At 37.6% G+C, this 12,247-nt stretch overlaps 1 protein-coding gene across 2 annotated transcripts in view; it reads right to left on the bottom strand.

Annotated features, from left to right (window-relative positions):
• The window catches only part of LOC135703042 (galactokinase-like), a 267,293-nt gene that overhangs the window by 51,395 nt on the left and 203,651 nt on the right, over positions 1 to 12,247 (bottom strand). For both annotated transcript variants that reach the window (XM_065224150.1, XM_065224149.1), the window contains exon 3: positions 4,347 to 4,486. In XM_065224150.1, the coding sequence (XP_065080222.1) occupies positions 4,347 to 4,486 (140 nt within the window). The remainder of the gene's footprint in view (positions 1 to 4,346; positions 4,487 to 12,247) is intronic.

Raw genomic sequence — 12,247 nt, 5'->3', positions numbered from 1 at the left:
CGGACACGTTCATCTTTCGTACAGTGTAAAATTATATCTTGAAATACTTGTAACGTAATGTAATATCCACAAAGTATACGAAATTTTAATCTTTGCAGCTTTAGTTAAATAACACTTCTTCTCGAAAAGATTTGATTTTGTCACTTAAATATCATCGTAGTTAGTTCAATAGCAGGGTTCTTAAATATAATTTATTACCATTAATTTTAAGGCTGTTGTTTGAAACACTGTTGCCTAAAATATGAATCAGAACGGTGCTTGGCTCAAATTTTATGACAACAGCACTGAATATGATCATGATTACCCAAGTAACAATGTTGGTTTTATAAGGGTTCTGAAGACCGTAATTTAGACTTATAGCATGCTTTAAGACCTCGATAAAACTTGCAATGTTACTTGGGTACCTGAGATATGTCAAATAAAGTAAATACTTACACCGCTTGCATTGAAGAATACACACTTAGAAAAAAAAAAATCATGTCAATATAGGTGCTCTGAGAGTGACATACACGAGTGTCAATTTTGACATAAATTTGAGTCATAACAGACGCGAAATATAGGGGAAATGACGGCTTCGGCATGACAGACTATTTTCGGCAACCCAAATTGAAACACTTTTTTCACTGGATTTTCTTACGAAAACACTTCGCTGAATGCATGCAAACGATTCTTTATGCTTTCAGCTTCAATTTGACTATATTTTTACCACTGAGAAAAAGCAATCTAGCAGGGTTTTCTTGAAATGAAACACACGCTCTACAAATTGTAGCTGATTTCGAGTTGCCGATAATAGAACAGCAGATTTACATGCAGTTCAAATGGAACGGTTGCCGAAGAAAAACTGGTTGCCGACAATACTCGCTCTCAGTAGAGAAGATTGGAGCTTTGTAAAAGCGTTTCAAAACAGTTTTTGACAATTCTTTCGACTGAAATTGTTAGAGCAGCTGGCAGCAAAAGATTGTAAACAAACCAATACTGCATATGTGTGCGTTCCATAGAGAAAAAGGCTATAGAAAGAAGGTCGCTGCTTAGGTTGCCGAGAATACGTAAATTCCCCTAGCTCAATCAAACGTACTTTTCGTCGAACAACGAACTTTTTAGTCTTAGAGCACCTAATATTACATGACATGACATCTTTTATGTCAAAGACGGATTCCGTCACGTGTAAAATTAGTTATGTGACAGATTTACAAAAAAAATATGGATGATTATATACTTCGAGGGTGGTCTAAAATCACTTAAAAATAGTCGAAGTAGGTAACAGCCCATTATAATAATGTTCAGCAACAAACGTTACACGCTATGTCTGAAGGCACTTTTTTGCAACTTTCATGTACTTCAGTTTTATCTTCCCAGGAAGTTAGTATTGATCCTAATAATCAAATCTGTGAAGGTTTTAAAATAGTTCATCTTGGGTTTTTGAGAAAAAGTATTTTGAAGTATACCTAGCCGTTTATGAGGGCGTATATGGACTATTGACGATACAAAACTGTTACGAATCGAAATATGAAAATGATTCAAAAGGGGATTAAAGTAGTCAAAATATTAAGTTTCAATGAAACAGTAAGATACCGTCAGATATCGTAGCTCTGTCAGGATCTCATAATGTTTAAATTTAATAATAAATAATAAATTAAACAATTGTTTAGTCCCTAAATTTACTATTATTCCGCCATTCCATAGCAACACGATATTGTGGTTCTCAGAATATGGTAAAAAATTGTAGTTATGTTTCTTATCACAATTTTAAATTATTTTGTCATAAAGGTGAACATTTCAACGTAAGGGTGGTCCAAACAATCGATTTTATTTTCAAAAATGACGTTTTTCAAAAAATTATAACTTTTGAACCACTAATTCGATTTCAAAGATCGAAATATTAAATGAAAGGTAAAAAGAAACAACTGTAAGAAAACATTTAATGGTATTAAAAAAATTGAAAAACATTGATTGTTTTGCTCATGCCCTTGATCACATTTCACAAGGAAAGCGTAAATGAGAAATAGGTATAGCACGAAATTCTCTCTATTGTACCTGGTTTCAAAGACATGGAGTGAGAGTTGTTTCACCAACGTCCCGATGAGACAGCTTATGGAAGTAACATTCAAGTTCAATGCCCTGTTCATAAGTTTTTCCTTAATTTCGTTGAACTTCGATGAAATTCTTTAAACGTTCCTGAAGTTCTTTGAACGTCTCTGAGTTGGCATTTTTTTCTTGAAATTCTCAGGTATTTCTTAAAGTTCACAGTACTTTCCTAATGTTATAAAATTTTCCCTGTTGTTCACAGACCATCCAAAAGTTTGCAAAATTTTCCTCACGCTTAAAGAACTTTTTGCAGAGCATTATTGAAATTCATATAATGTTGCTATAGTTCACAGAACTCTCTTAAAGTTTGTTTATCTTACCAGGAGGACATTGAACTCCCCCGAAGCTCACAAGACGTTCCTGAAGTTCGCATAATTTTCTTGAAGTTTATAGAACTTTTCCTCTGAAGGTCGAAGCACATCTTTCAAGATTAAAGAATTTTCCTGAAGTTTGTAGAGCTTCCTTGAAGCTCAATGAACTTCTCTGAAAGTTGTTGAATTTCGTTGCTTCTTTGGAAGAACTTGTATAAAGTCTGCAGAACTTTCCTTATATTCATAACAGATCCCAAGCAGAATTTACTAGAAAGTCACTGAACCTTCCTGAAAGTTTCCTTGGACAAAATATGGGAACTGCAATGAAGCTCTAGCAATTCTGTAGTAACTCAAGGAAAAGAGCTACCTAAACTCACTGGGCAAGAGTAGCTAATCTCATGTGAGTTTCATTCCTGTATTATGTCATTATCGGATAAACGATTTTCAAACAAATTCGTCATGGTTGCCAGAATTTATTTTCGATCTCACCGTTGAGTTAAACATCTCTATTTATTTTTAAAAATCCAAGAAAATTTTACACTCCTCAGGATGTGTTGGTGACAATGACAAGTGCTACCTTCACCACTTGCTGAGTACCGGACAGAAAACTTCCAGATACCTGACATATCCTTCATTGAACTCCGGTAAAAATCTTTCCACGACGACAATGGCGACGTCTGTTATGATTTTTTTACAGAGTCGCTTTTTCGAAGCACATCAAGCGAACTATCAATTTTCTTCATGAGGTTTCTTAGCTATTCCAGATTTTCTACACGATACATCTATAAAAAAAAAACACACGAAACAGGACGAAAACCAATGCCTACTATGATTACGTGGCTGTCACGGACTGTCCTGCTCGTTTCTTTTTTCTTTTACTCTCATGAGGAAAGAGAAATTAAATAAGATATTGTGTTACCAAAAAATATAAAATGATTTTGCGCAAAGTCGTCATAATCAATATGGATCTTACTTATAAAGAGAACTTCTTTAATGCCATTTAGATTAATTCAATCAATTTATGAACCTTATTTAACTGTTTTTTTTTTTTAAATTCATAAAAGTTTTGTGTGGTACATAATCCATATGCGTCTTCATAGTCGACTCTGTAAACTTCAAAACACGTTTTCTCAAAAAACCCTAGATGAAATATTTTAAAACCATCTCAGATTTGATTGTTAGGATCAACACTAACATCCTGTGAAGAAAAATCTGAGGTACATGAATGTTGCAAAAATAGTACCTTCAGACATAGCGTGCGTTAATGAGATATATTTACTCGAGACCTTCTGAACATAACACGAGCTTATAAAATCAAGTACAAGATTCACAAAACACATTTTTGGAGATGTTTGACTACATCCTTGACCATCCAAAAATCCATTATTTGTTGTCAAATCAAATAATGAAAAATAAAGTCGATTACTAGTCATAATTAGTGCCAAGGACCACAATAGCCTAACTCGAGCTTGTCCCGAAAGGTTCCGGGATATGGCTATGATTTAAGACTACCATCTCGGGTGGATCCCGGACGAGATCGTCAACCTCGGGGAAGAACTCGCACTCGTTGGTTTTTGCAGTTGAGGAATACATTGAATTGCTTAACATCCAATGAAAGTGGACAATGGAGTGGAGAAAAATCTACATTCTGTGCAGACTATCAATTGAAGCTGAAAACGTTACAGAGATTATTGTCTCAAAAGAACTCAATAGAAGAATTAATGAATAAACATATTTAAACTAATAAAATCCAACACAAATCGCCAAATAAAAAATTTCGTGCACCAGTGTCAAATTTGTATTTGCAGCGTCTGGATGCATCCAATGAGCAGCAGTAGTAGCAGCACTGTTTCGTTCTGGTGGCTTTTGAAGATAATGTTGGTAGGGCTTAAAATTAATCACTATTCTCTGGTGGTTGTCTAGCATCATCATCATCATACAGTGACTTACTTTGGAGCACCTTTGGCAATGTTGGTGCTATCGAACTGGGCACGTTTTTCCTCGTGGACCCCATCGTAACAGGTCAGGACATCGCACGACGAGGCAGTGTAGTTCTTCTTGCCGACAATCACCGTCACCATCGGCAGGGCCTGGAAGAAGGAATCAAATGAGTTCGGAGATAGATAGGCCATCCTGGGTTCAAGGAACAGAAGGGAGTGTTCAAACAAATTGGTGAATCAAAAAGTGAAACGTTTTTCTGCTCAAAAAACGATGCGTTGTGGAGGTGGCTCGGGATTTCTATACGCACTCACATTATCATAGCATGCTGACTATCTTAACTGCAGGCAGAAGATGCCTTCTACCGCTAGGTGCGCTAGTCTTCGCCAATGAAAAGTGGCGCCACTTTTTGATCGGAAGTTCCACTTCTGTTATGTGCTGGGTTGCTAATTGATTGCCAAACAGATCTGAAAGCAAGTGACTGGGAACTGACGGCAGTGGGACCGAAATAGGCCAGAAACTTAAAAATAGTGAAAATCGTTCTCTGACGAGATCAATAAGTAAAAGCTCTGTGGCAGAGGTCTAAACTCAAATATTGAGTCAATTTTTGCTCAGTGTAAAAAATCACAAAAAATAAGGATGAACAGGATCAATGGCGCTGCCTGGTGGGAGTGATCCTCCGGGGTGTAATTTTTAGGGGGGCGACACCCAAGAAGATAATGTGGTTAAAATTTTAAATGTACTATAAACTTAAACTTTTCCTACAAAAATAATGAAAATATAGATGTCCCTGATCTGAAAAATAATGAAAATATAGCGCCTCTGATCAGGACGGTTCATTGAATCGATTATGCGGTAAAAAGCAAAATTGATAATTTTAATCACCTCTGTGGGCTCTCTCTTTCGTGGTTGGTTACACCGAATGATTGAAATTGATTCAATATTTTTGCTATCTAGGACAATTAACGCGACTTTTTTTTCAGACTGCAGCTGATAACGCAATCATCACGCTGTGGATGAGTTCACTATCAACCGAATTAGCACTAACAACGAAGAGTGTGATGGTGTAAACCAGCTTCTTAAAGCTGATAAGTAATAACGACACACACAAATCCACGTCACCATCATAATTCATCACTCTCAAAACGATATGAGCGGCAAGTGGAATTACCAACAGCAGCAATACTAGCCGTATTGTTTTGCTGGTAAACATGTATTCGTTCTGTACATATTGCAACAGTCTGTGCCCCAGGGGGTGAATTGAAAGCACTTAACCAGCCCAAAGTTGTTCAAACTCCAAAGCCAGTTGATGGATGGAACTGCTTTGTTGCCGCACCTGAACGAAATGTGCAATCAAACGTGCAGATTGGGGGCCAGTCATAAATTACGTCACGCATTTATAGATGGAGGGTTGAAGGAACGTGATAATTTGTGATACATGCGGGATGGGTACTAAGCTCAAACGTGACATCACATTTGTTGACGTTAGAATAAAATGCATAAAGAAAAGTTGGATTCCGTAAACGAAATTAGATAGGGTAGAGCGCTACTTCGTCGAAATCGCTAATTTTCGTTAAAGGGGAAATGGATGTAATGTCGGCCTAAATGCCCCTTATTTGGGACCATACATAAATTCAGCAATCGACTAAATTTTAAATAGCAACCAAAAATATCCATTAGTAACGTCCCAATGACGCCTTCCAATTTGAAATCTACTTATATTTTATCTTACTCATAATATACACCATTAAAATCTGAAAGGAAATGGTTAAATATCGCCAATTGGTTTTCAACATATTACCCAACATTTGAAGTGTTTGTGTTTGTCATAATTAAGTGATGGTTCTTTTTTTTCCTTGATTTGTTTTCCGTCGATCTTGTTTTCCATGCTGAGCACCAATGCTACTGACGCCAAGGAGGCAGCTCCCACACCTGGACCATACCTATTGACCCATCAAACTCATGAACCGAAGACCAACGGCTTTACTTCCCTTCCAAATCAGAGATGTTATGCCTCAGAACAACTCGGCGACGCCGACTGGGATTGAACCCAGGCCTGCTGGGTGAGAGGTAATAACACCACCGGCACCGCTAAGTGATGGTTCTTTAAATTCTAATGCAAATTTAATTATTTTTTAATTCTAGTAAAACAAAATGATCTTCCGTGAAATCGAAACTTTCAGAGTAAGTTTCATATTGACACATTGAAGAGATGATGAAAATGGACGTGGCGACCCCGGTGACCGAAATCGACACCGAACCACAACCGACCTGGTGCCAGCAACGGAAGCAGCATTGGAATTAGCTATACGAGTATGAAGCGATGGAGAAGAAGCAAGAAACAGGAGAAGAAAAGTTAAAAACTCAATCCCCCTAAACGTAAATTAAAAAAAATGTTAGTCCCTTGGCTCCGTTTAGCTCCTAGCGACTATGAGATTTTTAAAGAAAACTCATAAAAAATACATTTCTTTTCTAAATGTGAATATAGCCATTCCATAGCAAAACGATTTAGTTTACCTTACCCATCAGGCTTAGGCCTTGTTATCCTCTGCTGTCCGAAGAAGTCGTCTCCACTCTACTCGAACCATGGCCAAACTTCGCCAGCCTCGTAGTCTGCGAAGGGTCCGCAGGTCGCCTTCTACTTGGTCGATCCACCTTGCCCGTTGTGCGCCTCTTCTTCTTGTTCCTGTTGGGTCACTTTCTAGAACCATTTTCACTGGGTCGTCATGCGACAATCTTACGACGTGCCCAGCCCACCGTAGTCGCCCAATTTTTGCAATGTGGGCGATGGATGGTTCTCCGAGCAGTTGGAGCAATTCGTGGTTCATTCGCCTACCCAACGTTCCGTCATCCATCTGCACTCCACCGTAGATGGTACGCAACACCTTTCGTTCGAAAACACCAAGGGCGCGTTGGTCCTCCACGAGCATAGTCCAGGTGTCGTGGCCGTAAAGGACCACCGGTCTAATCAGCGTCTTGTAGACAGTCAACTTCGTGCGGCGGCGAATTTTATTCGACCGGAGCGTCCTCCGGAGTCCAAAGTAAGCACGATTCCCTGCCATAATGCGTCTTTGAATTTCTCTGCTGGTATCATTTTGGGCGGTCACCAGTGAGCCCAAATACACGAACTCATCGACCACCTCGATTTCGTCACCGTCAATCTGAACTCGGGGTGGGAGGCTAACATTGTCTTCCCTAGAACCTCTTGCTTTCATGTATTTTGTCTTTGATGCGTTGATGGCAAGTCCAATCCGTCTAGCTTCAGCCTTCAGTCTGATGTACGTTTCCGCCATCATCTCAAAGTTCCGTGCCATAATGTCAATGTCATCGGCGAAACCAAGGAGCTGGATGGACTTCCTGAATATCGTGCCACTCGTGTCTAACCCAGCTCTTCTGATCACACCTTCTAACGCGATGTTGAACAGCAGACACGAAAGTCCATCACCCTGCCGTTACCCCCTTCGAGATTCAAAGGGACTCGAGAGTGTCCCCGATACTCGAACAACGCACATCACACAGTTTGTCCGGAAATCCGTACTCCTGCATAATCTGCCATAGCTGATCTCGATCGATTGTGTCGTATGCGGATTTGAAATCGATAAACAAATGATGTGTGGGCACGTTCGCGGCATTTCTGCAGAACCTGCCCAATCGCGTAAATTTGGTCCGTGGTAGCGCGGGCACCCATGAATCCCGCCTGGTATTGCCCCACGAACTCTCTTGCATATGGTGACAGACGGCGGCATAGAATTTGGGAGAGTACCTTGTAGGCGGCGCTCAGCAGTGTGATCGCGCGGTAGTTGCAGCTATCCAATTTGTCGCCCTTTTTGTAGATTGGGCATACGACACCTTCCATCCACTCCTCCTCTAGGAATACCCCCCTCTGAGGTATTCGGAGACGAGCCAGCCAACGGCTGAAAGTCTCCTTAATAAAGATATGAAAAAAAAAATCCACTCCTCCGGTAATATCTCCTCCTCCCAAATCTTGGCAATTACCCAGTGCAGCGCTCTAGCCAGTGCTTCACCACCCAAGCAACACCAAAAACATCTCAATTCTTTAATTTTTTTATTTAAGTTGTCCTGAAATCCCTTTAATGGTACAGGAAATACATCTTGATACGACAAAGTTTCAACTTTGTTGCTTCATTTACTTTAGGTCACAATAATGAAACTCAACTGTTTCAATGTACTGCTTGGATAAACTGTCAAATCATGCCTCAATTGGGAGGAGTAAACATGTTACACTCAAATTGGTATGAAGTTATATGCTACGTGATATTGTATAAAACACTTGAGCAACAAATCTAACTTGTGTTGTGTTTGTTGAATGAGAGTTCCATAAAACATTATGTTTCTTAAAACTTTGGTGCAACAGAGTGTGAACTATATGTTTTTTGCACCTATTGAGTAACTGTTTCGAAATGTTACTAAAAAGTTGACGAACCAAGATGTGTTAAAAAACCTATTTGCAATCTTGTTCCAATTAAGCGTATGAATCTGTAAGTTTTCAAACTTCGTTTTGCAACCAACTGAATCAAGTTGTCACTGTAAAGGTTTGTTATAACCATCTAGTATCTACCATGGCTCAAATATGATTTGTCACTTTGATGTTGTAAAATATGGTTGGACAACATTGGCAAAAGCGGAGAAATCGTAATGCATGCCCTAACATCTGCATAGGAAATGGAAGACCACGACGAGGATGATAGGATTACGGATGGCGGGGGACGATGGTGACTTTAGACGATGCCAACAGCGGCTTGCGTGGCCGTAGTCTATCAACCGACCGGGTGTTCCAAAGGGCTAAATAGAACGGTGAGAAGCCTCAAGTGACGATGGATTGGTTGTTGCGTGAGCTGGGGGAAGCAAATATGTTGATACCGCCGAACGGAGATTGTTGCCGTTGAAGATCCGTTAGAGACGGAGCTCGTATTTGCCGGAACTGCTGGCGAACTGGAAACGGCACCAAATAGCGGGTGGATTGCCAGAAGTAGTGGCTCATAATGCTGAAACCTGATGGCTGCTGGCGGAGGAGCTGTACCGATGTCGCTACCGCTCGATGTCACATTGCACATTGACAAGTGACGTTTAAAACACACACATACTCAACAAATTCTATGATTGTTTAAACTACGCAGTTGCTACTTATTTTCAACATAACTGGAACATGGATACCATCGGTAATACGTAATGGTGCAGCTATGTTGACAAATCGTTGCGGTGTTGTTTTGCAGTTCAATATGAATCATTACTTTTAATATCCACTCATCTGCAACGTAAAAAATACTTGTTGTAAACTTTTCATGATGTCTTGAAAAATAGCTACATTATTGTAACGTACTATTTGACATGCTTGCAACAGTTCAGTGAGCTGGATTATATCTGGATGAACCGTACACTACCGACCAAAATTATGTTGCTATAATGGAGAATGTTCACAAATTTTCCAAATATTAAAAAAATTAAATCAATTCAGAATTTTACACGTGTTAATGGTTATGAGAGGGCGTTTCGATGTGTTATCGGTGCAGGACATTAAAGAACTATATTAAGTTCTTCATTTTGGTTGACTCTATTTTCTTATGGTGTAATGTTGTTCAGGCTTTGATTTGAATTTTGTCAAAATTTCGTTATAAATCTTTGCTTTATAATTATAAGCTAGTTTTTTAAAGATCAGTTTTTATGATCAGTGATTATGAAAAGAAGTCTTACGGTTTGCGTAATCGACGTAATGAAATCGCTTTAATTCTCGCGCAATAAACTGGGAGTTTGAATCCTTAGGGTTTGAAGTATGAACTTGAAGCGTTGAAATATTGATCCCATTAACTAATTATTGGATAGTAATATTATAATCGACCAATGGGTGAAAAAGCAAGGATTTATGTATTAATCAGAAATTGATGATACGCAGCAGCTAGCTGGTATATTTATTCAGAATCCGTAACAGCTCAAGTTTTCTCATTTTTTCTAGAGAATATTGACGGTTAAATACATTTTTTTCAGACATCATCGCACAAAGATGGACTCAAAAGCCGCAGAAAATCAACCTTTCGCTTTTGTTGGGAGTCCATCTTTCTTCGATGAGATTTAAAGCGTATTGTTACATGCTAATTTTCTATGAAATCTTTGGAAAAAAAATGATTTTCTTGGATTATTTTTTTTTTACAGCATTTGGGATCATCCACAAATTTAGTAACGGAATGGGGGAGAGGAGGGTTGACATTTTCATACATGAAATTTAGTAGGTGAAAAACATAATTTTATCATAAGTGATTTAATGTCAAAACACCTCCAAATACATTAAATCCGCAAATGCATGTAAAAGTTTACCCAAATCGATATCTAACGATAGGCTGAAAATTTTAAAATCTTAGAAAGATTTTCGGGGGATGGCTTGCGAACTGCAAATTTAACAAAGTCTTACAAGGACGGGAGGGGGATTGAATGATCATTCAAAAACCCTTACACAATTTGTGGATGTCTTCCTCTTAGAAAATCAAAACGCACCTAAAAAAATCGAACCGGTAAATTTTCGTTTGATTTTCAAACCCCCAATGTCAAAAATTTACACTATTTCATTTCATAATATTTTCAGAATCAAAAGATTTTTTAAATACTGCAATGCTCATCCAAACTTGAGAAGTTTGCGGTTCTATTGCAATGGATAGATGAAAATATTTTGTTCAAAAATGACGAAATTATGAAAGTTTTAGCATTTTTCAGTAATAGACAGTGGAGGTTTGCGAGTTAAAGTAATTTATTCCAAGCTTTTTAATTTTTTTTTTTATTTTATTTATTTTTTTACTTATTGATTGATTGATTTTTAAAATTGATAACAATAAATAACATTTATTTTATCTAAAATAATATGTTTAAGTTTAAATAGATGCATAAAATACTTCTTCAAACTAGTTTTTAATCATTTTTGCGTTCAATAAACTTTCTGTCAGCTAAAACAATTAAAATTAAATGGATCTATCGATGTGTTAAAGTTGCCCACTGATATGACGGTGTGTGGCATCTACCAGCTTGTCAGAATAGCTTGTCAGAACAGCGCGCTACCTTGCCTTAGAGAGCCAAAAAAGTGCCTGGGTACATTATTTAGAGTGACCACTAACCATCCCATTAATTATTACTTTTTATAGACATAATTTTAAATTTTAAGTACTCATCATCATGCTAATTTCATTCGGTTAGAATGAAACCAAACATTAATCACATTCGCAAACACAACCGCACATACATATAAATATGGTTGTACTGAACATGTTGACCCGCAATGTACACAATTAGAATGCTGTTGGTAAGACTGGCAGCCATATGTTATCCACCAGACACAAACATAATAAACTTATTTTTCAATTTATTTCTGTTTCACACCCTATTTACATAAAAATGTGAAATACTTATTACAGCTGTAATGTTTTCCAATAGTTTGAATATAAATATTTATTTTAGAGATCAATTTTTTATTTAGACATGCGAATTTGTGGCATCAATTTGTAAGTTTTTGAAGGAGTATATATTTAATCGAAGCAAAATGTGTAATTTCACCATAAAACTAGATGCGTTTGAAAAAATGGACTAGTTATCAATATTTGAAAGTAATTAATTTCATAAATTACTTTTTCTACGATTGTCATCTCCGATTTTGCGGTCTAAATAAAAACATCAGTATGCTTTTTCTGCAACACCTCACAAAAATATTCAATACATATGTGTGGTTAACTTGAATGTCATTTACATGTATTCGAAAACATCACTGTATTGTTTTAAATATTTCAGTGAAACATTTCAGTTAAGTCAGTTAAAACCTCATTTACAACTTGTGTCATTCATATATCATGTTACATGCACCTTATTTGCAACACCTTATGCCACAAACATAAGTTGCAAAGAGACTCCACCTTCTG

This window comes from Ochlerotatus camptorhynchus, unplaced genomic scaffold (genome assembly GCF_037179485.1).
Source record: "Ochlerotatus camptorhynchus isolate MF236.1 unplaced genomic scaffold, CSIRO-AGI_Acam_v1.1 ptg000207l, whole genome shotgun sequence".
Classification (NCBI taxonomy): Eukaryota; Metazoa; Arthropoda; class Insecta; order Diptera; family Culicidae; genus Ochlerotatus; species Ochlerotatus camptorhynchus.
The sequence above is the reverse complement of the archived record's forward strand: the minus strand, read 5'-3'. Positions and strand labels throughout refer to the sequence as shown.